This window comes from Triturus cristatus, chromosome 1_2 (genome assembly GCF_964204655.1).
Source record: "Triturus cristatus chromosome 1_2, aTriCri1.1, whole genome shotgun sequence".
In the NCBI taxonomy this organism is placed as follows: Eukaryota; Metazoa; Chordata; class Amphibia; order Caudata; family Salamandridae; genus Triturus; species Triturus cristatus.
The window spans coordinates 649,342,665-649,362,525 of NC_140580.1; the positions used below are offsets into that span (position 1 = coordinate 649,342,665).

The 19,861-nt window shown below is 49.4% G+C and overlaps 1 protein-coding gene across 1 annotated transcript in view; it reads right to left on the minus strand.

Annotated features, from left to right (window-relative positions):
* Positions 1 to 3,869: 3,869 nt before the first annotated feature.
* ZNF511 (zinc finger protein 511) overlaps positions 3,870 to 19,861 on the minus strand; it is a 108,459-nt gene continuing 92,467 nt past the window's right edge. Inside the window, exon 8 of the mRNA XM_085608059.1 lies at positions 3,870 to 6,862. Within this exon, the coding sequence (XP_085464185.1) occupies positions 6,793 to 6,862 (70 nt within the window). The 3' untranslated portion in view covers positions 3,870 to 6,792. The remainder of the gene's footprint in view (positions 6,863 to 19,861) is intronic.

A 19,861-nucleotide genomic window follows, 5' to 3' on the forward strand; every position in this document is an offset into this window, starting at 1 on the left:
CAGGCGGTCCAGGCGTCATGCGGGCTCAGACCGTTAGCATGGAGGGTGCCGTTAGGAGCTAGCTATGCAGCAAGTCGTGAGGCCATCCGTGACTTCCCACGGCGACATGGGCGTGGGGGTTATCTGTGGCTCCGTTCTCCCCCTAGCCTGGCTTCCGGTCCCAAGCCCGGGCTGACACCGCCACCAGCAGTCCCCAAAGAGCGATACGTGGCTCAGGGCTCCTCCGCGCTATCCCCACTCCGCACCTCCCGCAGCAACGCTTCAGCTACCGCCAGGCCAGGCACTATGTACAGGTGGGGCGGTACTCACAGGCTCCGGGGCCCCCCCCGGCAGTCGGCGTCAATGCTGGTCGTCCCTTCACAGATGACGCCTCTCGAACCCGCTTCACCGCTCCAGGGGGGACTCCCGCAGCCTCGCCCAGCCGTGGAGAATCAGCGGTGTCCTCAGAGAGCCCTCCGCCGGTGCCCCAGTACTGCAGACTCGCAGGGGTATGTCACTGGCGCCCCCAGGCCTCCGGGTCACTTCATATGAGCTCCGGTGCAAAGATCTCGGAGGCCGGGCCTCTTCTGGGCACAAGATGGCACCGCCGGGCCGCCCCAGGTCGCACTGCGCGACGCGTGCTCAATGATGCCTCCGCCCGGGGCGGGCCCGCCGGGCCGAGCGTCGTCTCTCAGTCAGCCGGGGCCACAAAGCGGGTACAGGCAAACCGGACCCCCCGGCCTTCTCGCAGGGGAGCCCCCGCGTCTAATCTTCGAAGTCCGGCGGGCGGGCACCCTGCAGCTCTCACACCATCCGCATCTACACCAGGCCTCAGACCAGGGGATCACGTACCAGCCAACCCCGCACGCCGGGTCACGTACTTCAGCCCAGTCCACACCACAGCTCCGCGGCTGCAACACGCCGTCACCACAGCAGGCCCAGAACAGCGCGCCGCCGGCAACAGTTGCATAGCCGGCGGCGGCGGGTTATTTTTGCGGCCGTAAGGACACCAGACAGTTCCCCACACTACAGCAGCATGGTACAGGAGCCGGATTCTGACGCAGCTCCCAGAGATGCAGGGAATTTCAGGATTTCGCAGCCCCCGGCCCGGAGCTCGTCTTTTAGACGTCCGCCATCTCTGGCTGCTAGCCACGCCCCCCGTGCCTCTGCCTGTTTGTGTATTAACTGTCTGGGTTTGGAGTGACAGGAGCTGGGTATGTGCATTCACACAAGACAGTTACAAGGGGGGTTGAGGTGTGTTCTGCCTTTCCCAGGTGACACATGGCTGAATAGACCTGTCTGCATTTTAGAGCGGTGGGAGAAGCTTTCCCTTGCACCTGAATGGCCTGTGGCTGCCTCTCACAAAGCTATCACCACCTCCTATGGTGAATCTGGCCTGGACCAGGCCAAACTGTTTTATGTGTGCCAGGGGAACTTTGTTCATGCCAACGTCAAAGGAGAATGTGGTATAAATATTCGGGCTGTGACCCCAGAACTTTAGAACTCTTTTGGACTAAGGACCTTGCCAAGCAGAAGAGCTGGAAGAGCTGCCAGGAGGAGTACTGCCCCTTTGCTGTTGTTACTTTGTTAGGATGGCCTGCAGTAGCTGCTTCTGTCTTGGGCAGTGAAAGGACTGGACTTTCTGCAACTAATTTTCCTGAGTTTCTCCAAGGCCTTGAGGTAGAGCTTGCCCCCTGTTCAAGAAGTCTCAGGAACAGCAAAGACTTCAGGATCATCTGCTACCAGCACTAGGAACTATGTGTTTTGTGCTGCAACAGAAGAAAAAGCAACCCGATGCCATAAACAACTCCGTGGGCGGTTCCCTGACCTGTTGGCACTGCAGAGAGCACCGCCCCACTTCGCACCAGAAACCTGTTCTCACCGACGACACCGCCTGATGCCGCCACTGAGCCGCTGCTTGCACCGTGACCTGAGGGCTCTGCAATTCTCACTGCCTAGCTGCACATCGCTGCCTGGCCTCCATGCAGACATATACGCTGCTGGCTGCACCGTGGCCTGTGGGTACCCCTAGCAAGTTACTCGACGCACCGCCCCATCCCACATCGTAGAGTGATGCCGCGCTATTGACTCCAGATCGTCTACCGACGACAGCGCTTCAGCAACGACGACGCCATTGCCTGCACCATGACCTGACAGAACTGCAACGAGCACCGCCCCACGTCACACAGTAGCCCTGGTCTCATCGATGCCGCTGGATGCTATCACAGAGCTGCTGCCTGTAGGGCCACCTGAGGGCACTGCACGCAGCACCGCTCAAATTCACAGCACAGCTGTGATGCCTGCCGATGGTGGCGCGCCTGACTTCAATCACATGGAGTTCAATCTGCAACGCATGTGACGTAACGGGACCAATGACTCCTGCACCGACCCCCGGAACCAACGCCAGCTCTTCGGAGCTCATCGCAAGGTCCACGACGCCCTGCATCTCCAAAGGTACTATTTGTAGGTCTTCCTGACACCGTAGCAGGCCCATGACTTCATGGTCTGCCTGAACTGTTGGATTTGTTTGTTCACAACGTCATGATAGCCCTGGACGGAGTTATCAAATTCAAGGAACTGTATTTTTTTACTATTCATATTTTGATGACTGTATGTTGGATTGTTATCGTTTTGGTCTTGTTTTTCACAGATAAATATTGGCTATTTTTCTAAAACTTGTGTGGTGTCCTTTTGTAGTTTTTTACTGTATTAATGTGTGTTATGTGCAAATGCTTTACACATTGCCTCTGAGATGAGCCTGACTGCTCGCGCCAAGCTACCAATGGGATGACCAGGGGTTATTGAAGAAGTGTATCTCCCTTACCCTGCTTGGAAGGAAGGGTCCCTACTTGGTCAAGGCGCATACCTCTGTCACCAAGGGACCCCCATTTCTAACATGCATGGTCAATTTCGGGGCGATGCGTCAAGTGGGGGTGTTCAGAAAAAAGGGGGATCAAACCAGGAAGAGTTGGCAGCCTTCTTGGCACAAAATAATATAAAAAAAAAAAAAAGGAAACCCTTACCCCGAAGCGTTGGTCTTGGGGTCTCACCGAGACTCCACCAGGCTTAAAAAGCATTAAAAAAAAAAAGAAATGCTGAAATATTCACAAGTTCGGGGGGGTGAACATGCTTGCTTTTTATGACATTGTTCTGCATTCTGTCCATCAACTGTTGTTTTTGCATTTGTCACCCCGAGTGGGACGGGTATGCCCAGACGTGGGTCCCGTGCTCTCCATGCCACTGGAATCAAGCTATCCTGGCTGGAGAGGGGTGAAACCATGAAACCGGTCCTAGGATGCTTGTTTCCAGTCCAGGGAGGACCTGGCTTGGCAGTTCGGGCTGGACTGTTCCCATGAGGCACAGGGTCAAGACTGATTTGCATTTGGCTGGGGTCAAACTGGAATGGCATGGCGAGCAAAAAATCGATGGATTTAGGCACAGATCTCTGTACTGGGGTGAATGTATAACATTGTTCTGCGTTCTGTCCATCAACTGTTGTTTTTGCATTTGTCACCCCGAGTGGGACGGGTATGCCCAGACGTGGGTCCCATGCTCTCCATGCCACTGGAATCAAGCTATCCTGGCTGAAGAGGGGTGACACCCCGAAACCAGTCCTAGGATGCTTGTTTCCAGTCCAGGGAGGACCTGGATTGGCAGTTCGGGCTGGACTGTTCCCATGAGGCACAGGGACAAGACTGATTTGCATATGGCTGGGTTCAAACTGGAATGGCATGGTGAGCAAAAAAATGATGGATTTAGACCCAGATCTCTGTACTGGGGTGAATGTATAACATTGTTCTGCATTCTGTCCATCAACTGTTGTTTTTGTAATTATTAATACATCATAGGTAAATATAATACATATAAAAAAATTACATTGTTAGGTGGGATATTTTAAAATGAACCTTTAATTTTTTGTTATTTAATCCAATATATTTAAATTAATAAAATATACAATTCAAAATTAAGTTGGTTGTGCTGTAGCATATATTCTGTTGTGTTTCATTTAAAATAAAATATAAAATTAATTTACATTAACATAAAAAAAATTGTTACTAATTTTTCAATTTCCCAATATTTTACCAAAAGGAGATCTTCGTCCCGGTAGTCCTCCCTGTGTAGAAAGAGACACATCTTTATTTTCATAAGCTAAACATCTACTATCCAGCAACTGAAGGAACCGAGATTTGCAGTTTAGCTCAAGAGGAAAAACCGGATAGCAAAGCCACTTCGTATAAACTGAAGAGAATATTATCAAAAAACAAAACATACACATATCATATGGATGAAAAAAACATGTTATTATTCAGATTTGGTTCACAAGAAGAATCAGACATGCACTGGCATGACCTGCAGAAAAGGCTGATATGTGTTGCCAAGCATTCACTTCTGAAAGGAAGGTGCAGCATAAACTATCGAGCACATACTAAAGTTCCCAATCAAAAAAGTGGAAACATGAATTACTAGCAAACAAATTTCAGGGCCTATTACTGAACAGGAGGTGGATCATGGTGATGATTGATATGTGAATATTTTAAGATCAAAGGAGAATGAATCACTTGTGTCAGTAAACCAGAGTCTCACATGGATTGTATTGGAGACCCTCAACCACAGAACCACTTTGTGCGGTATATATCTTGATTCTCGGCCAATGTGGTAAGGTGGATAGTATCATCATTCGGCCTATCACTTGAGTGTTCCGTTCTCCGAATGATCTACTGTCCTCCCCCTGGAGGGAGACTGGCTGGGTAGCGCAGTCATGGACAGAGGTTAAAAATATCTATTTTCCTGTGTATGGTGATATATTGAACAGAAAAATAAAAAGGTTAAAAAAGATGTTGGTGTTGAAGTGGGTGAGTTAATGATCCACAACACATAGTGAGCGGTCGACATGTTTCGGCCCAGTGTTGCCCCTATGGGTCGTGTGGCCAGGACCAATGAGGACAAGATCTGAAGTTTTAGAGCTCTCCAAGCATGAGTGAGGCAAGTAATCTCACTAACCATTCTTCGTTATGTAGGTGCAGACTTGGTCCATAACTTAAAATAAAGGCGCAGGAAGAAAATATATTCCTTTGTGTAGAGCGTTCCTACCAGCACTGCTGCTGTCCTCCTCACCTCGAAAGCTGATATGTAAATATACCTGAGGGTTTACAAGGGTATGCGAAGACTTGGCGTTAATGCCTCGATGTGTATTGCATACAGTCCATTAACACTGCCAAGTACTGGTTTCTAGCTAACTATGTTTGGATGGCATGCTGGATTTGGGAGGGGGGGGGGGATGGGGAAGTGTTACTGATCTGTATTACTGTTTGATTGGTAAAATCAATAAAAGAAATACAAGAAAAAAGGGGTCAAGAAATCAAGAGAAAGCTTTCAATCTCAACTCATTACGACCCAAAATTCTCTCTCAATCAGTCAAACCCACATGTCAATAATAAAAAGCAGCAAATCCAATGCGATTTAGGGAGGGGCTATGCTGAAACACAAAAAATACAAAATATGCAGGCATGTGCAGAAGCATGAACACATCATCAAATAAAATAACTCTGTAGGTGAAAGTTTCATTTACCTGCAAACAAATGGATGCTTATCTCATGCAGCGCAAATTATAGTATATTTCCTAGCAGATAAATAGGTAAGACAAAAGAAAGACTTCAAAACTGTATGAATAGTTACCATTTTACATCCATGACACTAATATCACAAACTACTTCTCACCCCATTTCTAGCAATGTTGGACATAGCTCACTGGCATTACCATTTTTGATCCTTTTACGCAATTTTAGATGGACTTTAGAACCACTCACTTGTGAGCCTAAAATGCTTGAATGATTCAATTTCTTTACAACTCTGCTAAACCCAGATTGCTGTCATAATGAGCCATGAACCCAGTGGCTGTCCTTAGTCTTTTTTTCCTTTATGTGATCCATACCTAAAAATAATCTAATCAACTTTTCTGGCTCCGCTCTCAATGTCTCACAGAAAAAAAACACATATTGCCTTAATATTTAACACAGCTTTTCAACACAATTCAACAAAGAATGTCATATTAAGAGTTCATCTTGGGTACAAAATACCCCCAAAATGATCTCAACACTAAAGCACAATTTTGCAGTTTGAATGGTGAATAAACAAACACTTTATTATTCATATATACGAAAAATGAACACCTTTGTGTTTCCAATTCCTCAATGCTTAAAGCCGACAGATGTCACAAAGTAGACTCCAGCATTCTCTGATAAGACTTCACTGTCCATTGAGATGAGTTAGGGCTTCCCATATAAAGGCAAGAACAATCACTAGCATTGTTCATCTGTGCTTTGTGAAATAGATCAATTAGACAGATAGCAGGGAGTAGCACTAAATTAATTCATAAATATGATTTTAAAAAATACAGTAAAATTGGCCTCAGCTACTGAACTAGGAAATTTCCATTGACTGATGGTCAAATGTACAACTCTTTCCCTTATGATGAAATTAGATCTTTTGGAGAGTCAACGGTAATGAGGATGATTTGTCAAACTACCACACCCAGGAGAGTGTTAATTGGGCTACACTTGCATCAGTTACATACAGGTCTCCACATACTTCAAGCAATTAAAGACTCCTGCAAATAAAAGCTTAGAAAGCGCATATATCAACAGAGTGCAGAGGGTTTAGGTATCTCCAAGCAAGCAGTAGAAGACTTCTCTAGCCTGCACAGGTCTTCTTTACCAACAGTCGTGAGCAGGCAGATGTGCCATGCTGCAGTCGTTTCTTGTGCTTCCACAGTGTTGAAGATTTATGTAGCTCCACCAACCACTCGAAACACTGTCACTTCTTTTTCTTTGAGCTTTTAAATCCTCGCACAGCACCCTGACCAAAGCAAATAGTGGAGGGTATCCTACAATAAAAAGACAGACATTTTAACAAAAGACATTTCCTGAAGAAAGAAGTCGTCTGTTCAGGGTCCTAGATCACAAAAAAGAAAAGGTTGCTTAATAGTAATCCTAGTTCTCAAAACATTAGAATCTGCATTGAATTAACAAGCAATGCCCAATTAAACCCATGATCCCGGAGCACTTTCACAAAAGAGTATATTTCCCTTAGAAATTATCCTCTTTATTGCAATCAGGCTGTATTGAAAGAAAGTTGAATATTTTTCATTTAAAAAGCAGATAATCATAATTTTTTTTTTTAAAGTCACAAGAGTAAAATCAAGTGGCTGGGAACCCCTTCCATGAAAACTTTTTAACTAAAAAAGGATGAAAATGAGGGGAATGAAGTCAGGAAATTCCTCTTTCCCACCATTGCCAGAAATCAAGACTTTCTTCTCCCTTTCCCCTCCTACTGGTCCCTCTGTTGTAGAGAAGCATTTTCAAACACATCCCAGAGTGGCACAAAACAATAAAGACAGAGAAGACTAATTATTCCTCCAAATATCTTTCCATTGAGATGCAAGAGTCCCATGCCAGTCATCCAAAAAAGTGTTCTTACTTTCTTAAGACTCACCCTTGAGCAGAGACCAACGGCCTACTGCAAACGCAAGCGGTGGAAGCTTCATACTACATAGGCAAAAGGATTAACAATCAATATTTTCTGGTAGGAAAGAAAGAACCAAATCAGGAATTCAATACACCTTGAACGGAAAACCACAAACAAATGATCACAATGCAAAAAACGTAGAATTCTGGCCTTTCATCAGGTACATCCCAAACAACTAAGCAGGGATTGGATGTGAGCCAGAGCTGCAGGGTGTACACTATCACATTCCAGCTAAACTTAAACACTCTGTCTTGTAGTAGTGTGAGGTCATTTTTAGTACAAGTTACTTTCATTTGGCCTGAAATGGCTGCAGTGTCAGCACATCTCAGATAGAGGATATACCCTTACCTGCATCTAGGAAAATGGCTGAAAAAAAGCCTACACTTACCAAAAGGTGTGTCAAAACCTTTGTATGACAGTCATTATTCTGCAAAGCCTTGTGTCTCACATCAGTTACACAACTCAACTCCAATACCTGTCCGTGTCATCCACTACCTATGAGTGACTTCAGATACATAAAAGGCAAAAGTCTCTCCTTCACATGAGAGAATTTTCTATCCAGATAAAGTGTCAGGTTCGTAAGAATTTACAGTACAGAAAGCACACTAAATGTAATACTGATAAGGTTATCTATTTGATTACCTGTCCGTACTCCCTGCGATACATTGGTATGACTACTAGAAAAGTTAAACTGCGTATCAATGAACATCAGAGCACCATTAGGTGAAAAAAACAAGCGACGAGATTGACCAATCACTTTCTTGAACTCAAGCATAAGGCTGAGGATCTGAGATGGACTGTTTTGGAACAACCTTATATTCCACTCCATGTAAGTGACATTTCAAGATTTCTGTTTATCAGAGAACAGAAATGGATTTTTAAACTTAAAAGTGATACCCAGGGGTTAAACGACGATATACCTTGGGTTACTCTATGAAGTATCTGTTAACAGAGGTATTGATATATGTTAGAGAGACTACATTTGGAGTCAGCTGCACCCTAACAAACTACTTGGTTCTGTCTCATATCTCTCATTTATTTGACTGGATTTGTAAGCAATGCAAGACACTCTTCTGACCTATACTATCTACTACTATACTATCTCACACTAAAATGGTTTTGTAAATTGACATAGCTTACCCTTTCTGGAGAGATCGGGTTAGGTCAACATCGATGCTGATTACATTTTAGATCACATGTTTTGGCATTTGTGACACATTACACAGAGTAATTTAATATGTAAAAGCAGGGCCAATTAGTGAAATACTTGTATACTACCCACACTTAAACAAGACATTTAAATGCGCTATTTTGGTGGGCTGCGATGTTATATACAACCTTAAGTCTTGTATGGATATCTGTTGGGCCACAATGAGCACATAAATGAAATACGTCTTGTTTTTCTGCAGTTGTGTTCTGTAGTTATGCGATTCCCAGATTTGAATTATGAAGGCCAAAAGTTTGCCGTTTATTCCATTTATTTTCGTTGCTTCTTCTATAGTTAAAATTTTCGCATTGATGAAAGTAACACATCACTGCCATCTAATGGCTGCAGTAGTCACTGCACCATTACTATTCAGTAGTTCTGTTATCTCGACGAAGAAGCCAGCGCTTGTAATTGACGCACACACACAGGTGCTGCGTATTTGAGATCGGCAATGACCATTGGCTCAGGAAACTATTTAACTAGGAATACCTGACGTTCGGTTACCTCCCCGTCCGGCTCAGTCCAGATCGACGTACCGACGGACAGGTAAGGAACTCTTTCGCTCATACAGCGATATTGCCAAGCTATCCTGTTTGTGTCTACTCGTCTCTGCCGTGAAAATATTGAAAATATAGTGTTGCTTTAGTGTTCTAAATATGTAGCTTTGCACTTTTTCATATATTTTGATATCTTTCTGGGTAAATATACTCCTTTCTAGAATTATCAGAAAAAGAGAGGGCAGCACCCTAGCCTGACATTTTGAGATTTGATATTTGGTTAAAATACCTTTTGTCAATAACTTGAAGATATCGTGTAAAGTTATTTTGTTGACAAGAGATGAATTAATTAATCTTGTTTAACAATACCGGTGACCTAAGCGACAATAGCCAGTGAGTACCTGTTGTAATAAAGTGCAATATGTTGTGATATATATGTTATGTACTAGCCTAGCTTGGCCAGGTTGTGAGTCAGTATTTTCTTTGCCCTTGGTCTGGGTTGACCTGCGCGACTATTTTAAACATATAAATATATTAGGTACCCCACTTTTGAAGCACCTTGACTTTAATAGGTGGTTTTTACATTTTGTACCCTTACAACAGAGCGGGGCCTCATTCCCTGAGCGGATGCCAGGTGAGGTGAGGTGCACACACGTACAAATACGGGTAAGTGTTAAATTTCTTAGTTTGTATTTCGATTATTATAACATACATTTTGAAGTAATTATTTACAATGACTATCAACATAGAAAATCTATGTTGTTTTTCTTTTCTTTGACAGCAGTTACACTTTGTAGATTGCGAGAAATACTAAGCATGAATATTGTTTCTGTTTTATTTTAGGTATGAGTCCAATTTCCCTGTGATTTACTACGTTTGAGATTCACAGGCTTTGGCAGGTTGTATAGAATCAACTGCTTTTGATTGAGACTTGTGTACACGGTTTTTGGTTCACTGTTTTGCAGTAGCATTATCCATCTTTATAGGTCCTGACGAAAGCCCGGATCAAATATTCCTAGGGCTGAAACATGTAGACCTTCTCCTTATGGACTTACTACAGTTATTCTTTCAAACTGTATTTGCACTGTTTTTAGCTTTTGGCATCAGGGTAGCATTAATTAAAATCGGTAAGTATCCTGTTAACCAATTTTAACTTCACCTGTCTATCACGCCATCACATCACCAGCACTGCAACCATCACCCCTTAAACATTCTAACGAGCTCCTTATTTTTGATATCACTCTGATGGAAACTTTTGTTACAACTCCCTTCTACTTTTTAGAAGTTTGCAGCCCTTTGATCCAAAAAGGGCGTGCAGTGGAGTGGATATCCCAAATGATGAAGCAAGCCACCTTAGTGGGTGATGGGAATCCGTTGTTTCCCTAAAAATGTCTCTTTCTATTTAGTATTTTCTTGCTGTCTTAGAAAAAATGTTTTTTAGAGACCATAGTTTTCTTCTTTTTGTGTGACTAGTTCGGTAGGGGAACAGAATACTAATTGGTCTATAAATCTTTATCCCCTAGACGGAGGGCTAGGGGGCGCACGGACAAGATGGCTGCTCCACTGTAAGGCTCCCACAGCCCTGTGCCATCATCCTTCAATTTTCCTGCCCGCGTTGTGTGGCGGGACTGCAGCCGCCGCCGAGTGACGAGCTCCGGCGGCGCTGGGGAAGGATTCGGGGCCCGGGAAGGTCCCTAGCCGGAGATAGCAGCCCCGACAGCTGGCCCGGAGTGAGGCGGGGAGCGCGCCGGAAGAGGCGGCCGGCCGGCCGGCCGAGGTACCTGGGGCCGCGGCTCGCCACGCGGCAAGGCCGCGCAGACACCGCGCTACGGCGCGGGGGGGCAGCAGGCTGCCAGTGACCTGGGACGGCGCGCAAAAACCCCCGCAGGACTAGCGAAGCGAACACTGTGACCGCATCCACGGACTACTGAGTTGCGACGCCTCGATATTTGACCCGAATTACAGTGCGGAGCGCGCTTGAGGAGGAGGCCGGCTCGGCGTGGTGTCTGGTGGGCCGCGGCCCACCAGACAACGACAGGGCCGCGCAGACCACGCGCTGCAGAGCGGGGGGGACAGCAAACTGCTGATGGACTGAGCTGACACTGAAACCCCCCACAAGACCAACGAGGCGGGAACTGTGACCCCGCTGGCGACCTACTGGGTTGCGGCGCTTCGGGCAGCGGAGCGCGGAGGCGGCGGGGCCCGCCGGTGTGGTCGCCACCCATGTCGGCAGCGGTACTACGGCAGGAATGAAGGCCTGTGACGGCTGCAACCTGGAGCAGCGGGACGCCCTGATTGGGCTCGGATTCGCCCGGTGAGGCCCCGCTGGCTGCTGGACAGTGTAACCCAGGTGAGCAGCGCGGAGCCGGCGCCCAGAGTGAAGATCCATTGCAGGACTGCGAAGGGGAGGCCCGGGACCGGTGGAGAGCCTTCCGTGTGCGGCGCTGGGGGGGACGAGCCTGGTGGGCCCCGCGGGGTGAGCCTGGTCAGCAGCGGGTCATCTTTGCCCCGTGAACATTGCGCCTGACCTCCAACCTCTCTGTGTGTGGTGACACGGGGCCTAGTGGCTGGACACTGCCTTTGAACCGGGCGGTTGTGTCGCTTCCAGGTGGAGAAGAACCCCGGAGCCAACGTATGTGGGGACCTCCGCCCGTAAGGAGCTGGTCATCTGCGAGGGAGCCCTGGTCCCCCCCACTTTTGGCTGGCGCCTGCAGGAAGCCACTAATAGCCTGTGAGACGGCCGCCGGAGGCTGGTAGTCGCTGCACGAGGGGGGCTCTGTACTGGACAGCGATCCTGACTGAGGATGAGGGACAGGTGGCTCGTGACCGGACTGTGACCAGAGGGCTGCTGGTCACACGCTGACAGCGTTACTGAGTGAGTGAGGCGGCGCGGGCAGGAGTGTCCTGGGTGATTTGTCTGCGGTGAGTTTGACGCGGGGAGATCTTGGAGGCCACGAGCACCAGGGGGCGCTAGCCAGAGGAAATCGGCCTTGTAGGGATACTGACCGCGGCTGGAGGCACGCCACGACCTCCTCTTTCCCCCGCGGTGCCGGCTGGGATAGGGGTAAGTTAGCCTACTGGTTCCCTGGCGTGGCTGGGTGCCTGAACTGGACTCTGCTTGCCATACGCCCGAGGGAAAACGCGAATGCCGTCAGCGCAACAGTTGGTCATGGGACGATCGCGGAACAAGAAACATGAGAGCGGGCCGAGGAACGGGGGTCCTGGACCGCCGCTGGGGCGCTCGGATGGAGGTGTGGAGCAGCTAACGTCGTCCCTGGAAACTAAGATGGATGCCGTGCTGGCGGCAGTGGACCGACTAAGTAACACCCTGGAGCAGACTAGAACCTCCCTGGAGTCCCGCATCGACAAAGTAACGATGGACTTCACCCTGCTCCATGCTGACCATCGCAAATTAGCGGACACTGTTGCTCACCAGTGTCAGGCGCTTCAGGAAGTTCAACCGGTGGTGCGCAGCCACACCGCAACCTTGCAAGACCTGTTTGACCGGGTTAACACGCTGGAGGACCGCGCTGAGGATGCAGAAGGTTGCTCCCGGCGCCAAAACATCCGCGTGGTGGGACTACCGGAGTGCGTGGAGGGGCGGCATCCCGAACAGTTTGTTGAAGGGTGGCTACAAGACATTCTCCCTGCGGGGGTGCTCGCCCCTCACTTTGTTGTGGAGCGGGCGCACAGTGTCCCGGCGCGGCGGCCTGTCCCCGGGGCCTGGCCACGTCCTTTGTTTCAGGCTCCTCAACTACCGCTACAGGGAGGTGATACTACGTGAAACAAGAAAGTTGGACACCCTTGCGGTAGGTGGCAGTCAGGTGATGCTGTTCCCGGACTATACAGCGACGGTCCAGAAGCGGAGGAGCAACTATCTAGTGGTGAAGCGTCGGCTGCACGAGCTACAGCTCCCATACTCTCTGCTGTTCCCGTCGCGCCTCCGAGTGGTCGCGAAGAGGGGGACACGGTTCTTTGACGCCCCGTCTGATGTTTGGGACTGGATGGAGGAAATGGGGTTGCACAGTGGTCAGAGGCCCGCTGACTCGAGCAATGGCAGACAGCAGGAGGGACGACCGCGGCGGCGGGGGGAGACCAAGAGGGGACAGAAGTCTGGCCCTGTCGGGGCACCTAGTGTGGAGAAGATGCGCCTGGAACGCCAGGAAGCCCTTGAGGCGGTGGCAACCTCGGGATCAGTGAGCAGTCAAAGAGACGCAGCAGCCCGCGACTATAGCGACCCAGAGACTAGTAGATCTTCCTCCCCGGCGACTGTGCTTTCAGATGATCAGGAGCTCCCAGTGGTGACGCCTCAAACAGCTGACATTATTGTGTGATCTTTGGCATGCTGGGGCAGCGCAGCATACGGGTGATGGGGGATGGAGTGAATGAAGCCAGGTGTGGAGGGAGGGGGTTCTGAGTCCTGCTGTTGCCCAGTTGATGCGGTGTGCCTCAGTGTGCTGATGTGTGCGGACACGCTGGGGTGCTCTTGACGGTTGGGACGGGGGTTGCCGGGGATTTCCCCTCACGGGGCGGAGAAGGGAGGGAACATGCATGCTACATCCAACGGGTGGCGGGCAGTGGCGGCAGGTAAACTAGCAATACCAGCGCATGTCTGATGCCGTTTGCGGCGCAGACGGCGCAGGAGGCACATGCTGGGGTAGAGCAGGGTCCTAGCACTTCGCGACCTACATAGTCACCTTTAGCGCCTGCCAGCTACCACCTGGCGTAGTTTTCATAGCCACTTGGGTTGTGAGTTTGGACGAATGCCCGCTTTGGGGTTTGCCCTGACAGTTATACAGTTTTTGATTTTAAATGTGTGTGCCCATCAGCACACTATTGTTTTTCTATTTGTTATGTTGTTGCAGCAGGCCGGCGTGACATCCGCAACTGAAATCTTCCCTTCCCTCCCGGCCAACTCGACCCTGGCCTCGATCCCTACACAGTCCCTATCTGTTTTTGATGGCTGACACAGCGGTGGTTACCTGGAATATACGGGGTATGCACACGCCGGCCCGTCGTTATTCTGTTTTCGCATACTTGCAGCGACACAGGGCGGCCATTGCTCTTCTTCAAGAGACCCATATGACGAAGTCAGAACTCGACAAGCTGCGACTCCGCTGGAGGGGACAACTCATTGGGACCACATACTCCGCACACGCCCGTGGCACATTGATCTGGGTAAGGGCGGGCACACCATTTACATGTATAGACACTGTGGTGGATGCTGCCGGGCGGTACACCTTGGTCAGTGGGAAGCTGAACGGACAACGTCTGTTATTGGGTTCCCTTTATGCTCCGAATGTTGACCAATCGTCGTTCTTGGATCAACTGTCTGTGGTGCTGGCGCCATATGCGGGCCTTCCCTGGCTGATCGGGGGGATTTTAATGCAGTTCTCGACACACACTTAGATAGGTCCTATCCGCCCCTCCGTAGTACACAGGCCATTTCGAACGCGAGGAGCCTCACTGATTGGATGTCGCGTTGGGCCTTACGAGACATGTGGCGCAGCTTACATCCCAGCGATCGCATCTACTCGTACTACTCTGCGGTACACGACCTTCATGTCCGACTTGACCGGGTGGTGGGATCTCCCTCATTGATTCCCCTGATAGGCCAGGCGGACTACTTAGGCCGAACCCACTCGGACCATAACCCTCTTAGGTTGAGCCTTTGTTGGGGCCCCGGAAGACCTCCCGTTCCCACATGGCGACTGCAACCGGCAGCCCTGGAGGATGCTGAATTCCGGGCCTCTCTAGGCACGGCAGTGGATCAGTACTTTGACCTGAATGAGGGTTCGACAGGCAGTGAAATGACGGAATGGGACACGCACAAATCCACTATACGGGGACACTGTCTCGGGATGACATGGAATATCCGCCGGCAACTGACGTTGTCGTTCGCTGCGCTGGATTTGGCTGGCGCGCCTTCAGACACGTCATGCGGAGCTGATTTAGCGCTTAAGGTGTCACAACTATGCGGCCCACTCGGCTCGGGTCCACGCCAAATCTGATAGGACAGGCCGGCTATTGGCCTGGTTGCTCAGACAAGAGACGGTACATGCCCCGATAGAATCAATCTGCGGGCCAGACAGGATGTTGGTATGCACACAGTGGGAGATCCATCGGATCCTGACTGCACATTATGCGGCTCTATACACTTCCACGGGGCGTCGGCGAGCGCAGGATGTGGATCAGTTTTTGGAGGCTGCCCAGCTGCCCTCCGTCCCGGATGAGCATCAGGAGTCGCTAGAGGGCCCCCTCACGGTAGAAGAGATAGGAGATGCGGTGGCCTCGTTGGCCACTGGAAAGGCACCTGGACCGGACGGGCTCCCGGCAGAATATTACAAGGCTTACCGGGAATCTCTGGTGCCCAGCTGCATGCGTTGTACCTGGCGGCCCTTGAGGAGGCTACTTTACCACCATCCATGAGGGAGGCCTACTTGATCTCCCTGCCTAAGCCCGGGCGTGACACTACCCACCTGGGGTCATATCGCCCCCTTGCCCTCCTTAACGCGGACTACAAAATTCTGGCTAAGGTATTGGCGGAGCGACTGGCCCCAACGGTATCGGCGTTGGTTCATCGGGATCAAAACAGCTTTGTGCCTGGGCGCAGCACCTCGCTTAACCTGCGGCGGTTCTTCCGGGTGGCGGCGGAGGGAGCGCAGCAATGGCCCATGGCGGGCTGCTTGGTCTTAGACCTTGAAAAGGCCTTTGACTGCCTTGAGTGGGGGTATCTGGTGGCGACACTGTCACACTATGGTCTGGGCTTAGGGTTTCTCCAGATGGCGGCGCTTCTCTATAAAAACGCTGTGGTTAGGGTTAGAACCGGTCCCTATATCTCCGACGCAATCCCGATTGGCCGTGGCACAAGGCAGGGGTGCCCTCTTCCGCCCCTCCTTTTCGCGCTTGCAATAGAACCTCTAGTGGCCACGCTGCGCAGAGTACTGACAGATGGCATCGCCCTGGGAGACGCGACCCATCCGGTCTCACTATACGCGGACGACCTCATGGTATTCATCAGGGATGTGGCACACATTCCGGAGGAGCTGGAGCAAGTCTTGTCTGATTTTGCCGCAATATCCAGGCTGCGGGTGAACGCCGCTAAGTCGTGCATCTATGCGTTCCGTGCTGAGACCAGGGACCCGCAATACAATCTTGGGGGTGTGCGGGTCAATTGGCAGCCGGACACTTTCCGCTATCTGGGTATCCAAATATACCGGCAACCGGCTGATTTGGTGGAGGGCAATCTGGGTAAATCGGTAGCGGCGATCAGAGCCCAGATGCGGTTTTGGGGCACCCTTCCCCTCTCTGTCACAGGGCGGATTGCCCTAACCAAAATGGTGATTCTGCCCAGGCTCCTCTATTATTTTGCTAATCTGCCCATCTACATTCCGGCGGCGTTCTTTGCAAACTTGGAGCGATCGCTCCGTGACTTTGTGTGGGGTAACGCACGCCATAGAGTCGCGTTGCCCAAGCTGTATCTCCCCTCGGGACAGGGGGAAGTTGCGATGCCATGCTTCGCACATTATTATTTAGCGGCGCAGCTGCAGTGGGTGGCCAGATGGCTGGCGGACAGAGAGCGTGACGACACGGCAACCACGGAGGCCCCCATTTCCCTGGCCGATCTCATCGCGCGGTTCCACCCGACTGCGAAGGCGTTCAGCCCGGGGCCCCTTCTCGTAAAGGTGGCTTACAAATGTTATCGCCGCGCTCTTTATTTAACCCGGAACTGTACACCATACGCTCCGGCCATGCCGATAGAGGGCTCTCCTAGAGGGAGGGGAGTGCTGCGTTCAATTGAGCTTAGGGCCTGGCATGCGGCGGACATCTACACGCTGGGGGACCTCTACCGAGACGGTGTTCTTCTCTCATTCGACGCATTGGCTGCCGCCCGGTCAATTTCTTTGTCACCGCTTACTGATAGCGACACTGACGAGTCGGTGGGGCGACATCAGAGAGGAGCCTAAGCAACACCTCACTATGCAATACCTCCATGTCATGGGGCAGGGGCGACATCTGATCAGATGGTTTGCGGCCTCCTTGCACGAGGCCGCCGACTTGACCCCGCTGCGTCGTAAGTGGGAAGCGGACTTGGCCCATCCTATGGTTGACAGGGAATGGGACAGGGCGCTGCAGGGCCCAACAAGGATCCCAAGGAACATGCGATTCCGCCAAATCCAATACTTTATTCTGCATAGGGCATACCTCACACCCGCCTCTATCAACCGGTATTTCTGTCGCACGGATGCCGGGCTAGTCCATATGTTGTGGAGCTGCCCTGCACTGAATTCATACTGGCGTGCATGTACGAGTCGTCAGGTCCCATTCGAATGGTCAGTCTGCTTATTGCACCTTTTCCACAGAACTCCAACTATGAAGGTCACGTCGAGGTTCTTCGACTTGGGACTGGTGGTGGCGAAACGATTACTCACTAAGTGCTGGAAGGCGGCGGATCCCCCCCATGCGCGAGCGTGGCGGAGTTCACTACTGGTGTGGGCAAGGGCAGAGAGCACGGCCCTCCTGAGGGAGGAAACACTAGGCCTCAGGCGAACGCCAATAGCGGCCCAATGGGACACAATCTTACAGGCGCTGACGCGCCTGGCTGAGGACACCCTGGGGCGTTGCGTGGACCATGACGGGGATGCCCTTATAGAGGGGAGGGGAGGTGCCTAGCTTGCGAGGTTGGGCTCGAAATATGGTGCTGAGGGCTTAGTGGACTAGGGGAGGTTCAGGGTACTAGTGCTGATGTTGAGCGAGCAGCCTGAATGGCGGGGTACGGGGGCGGCGGGAGGGAAGGGTGGGGGGGGTCGGAACAGAGGCCCATGTGGGAGATGCTGAAGTAAGGCCAGAATTTGCTGCCGTTGTCTTTGTTTTATTAGGGCAATTGTTGTTGTTATCTTGCCCCGCTCCCTTATGGTTACCGAAATAGAAGTAGGCGCCTGACCGGGATAATTGGGTGAAATGCTAGCAGTCCCCTTGGGGGTAGCAACTGATGACAAGATATCGAAAGGGGATATTTTGAGGATGGTATTGGGCATAGGGGTCCATAATATTATCCCCTTATGGTCAATGGGCGTAGAACCAGATCCCTTTCATTGCTACGCTCATGACAAGTGATGTATCATTGAATTTAATGTAATTATTAACCAATTGGATCCTACATTGTAACATGTGACCTGTTTACCACTAAAATGGCAATAAACAGATTTCATAATAATAGAAGAGGAAAAAAAATATATATATTTATCCCCTAGACCCCCTTCTTGAATATTTATTTGTATAAAGGGATTGGATGTCAGCCAGAGAGCTGCAGGGTGTACACTATCACATTCCAGCTAAACTTAAACACTCTGACTTGTAGTAGTGTGAGGTCATTTTTAGTACAAGTTACTTTCATTTGCCCTGAAATGGCTGCAGTGGCAGCACATCTCAGATAGAGGATATACCCTTACCTGCATCTAGGAAAATGGCTGAAAAAAAGCCTACACTTACCACAAGGTGTGTCAAAACTTTTGTATGACAGTCATTATTCTGCAAAGCCTTGTGTCTCACATCAGTTACACAGCTCAACTCCAATAACTGTCCGTGTCATCCACTACCTATGAGTGACTTCAGATACATAAAAGGCAAAAGTCTCTCCTTCACATGAGAGAATTTTCTATCCAGATAAAGTGTCAGGTTCGTAAGAATTTACAGTTTCTAGCCTAGCACCAGGTCTCCTCTTTACTGGACTTTAAGGTGGCTTTATTTTTATCAAACATTTAATTAACATAAGATCAATATAGCAAAGATGTGGGACCAACCAATTCATCACTTAAATTAGTCACTAGATGACCACCAATCAGGCTTCCAAACTGGCTGCAATTTGGAAAATGGCATACTCAAATTCTCATATTGGACTGAGGGACGCGTCTGCTGATTTTATTTTATTATTTTTTTTATTTTACAGCTGATAACAACAGGCTAATCTCAAACCTGAAAATCCACGTGGGCTATCATGGTCAGATCTTGTGCTAATTTTCCTCTCTACTAACTAAACATCAGGTAAAGAATGGAAGTCACACTTCAGGTAGAGTTGTAATGGAGTGCAGCGTGCACCCGGATTCCATCCTACCATGCCACCCTGTTCAAATTGTATCTGAAATCTCTAAGCTAGATGTTCAAGGTATCTGCATCTCCATACATCGAGATGTAATGACACACAACTCTACTTGAAAACATCTGTCGTAAAGGATACTCTCATTTTATCATCATCAGGCTTTACTCTGACGAAAAAACATTTTGCTGTTCAATTATCTTAAACAGAATTCCTTCAACGTACGTCCAAAAAGGAAAATCCTTATGTTTTATGTTGACCTCCTTTCTTTCTAAGGCCACACAGGTAAAATAATATTGATGGTTGCTAATATTCTATGACACTCTCTCAAAAACGAATAAGCATTTGCTTCTGTCTGTCCAGTCTGAGAACTGCAACCCATTTTATTACAGTATGCCAGCATCATCCTAACTGTGGTGCCTGAATACTTGCTCAACTATGTGAAGGCCATTTTACACAGTCACACTCATGTCATCAGCAACCAACTTTGACAACTTTACCTCTATTCTAAAGAGGCATGGCTTCCCTTTGCGGTAAGAATCAAATTTAAATTCAGCT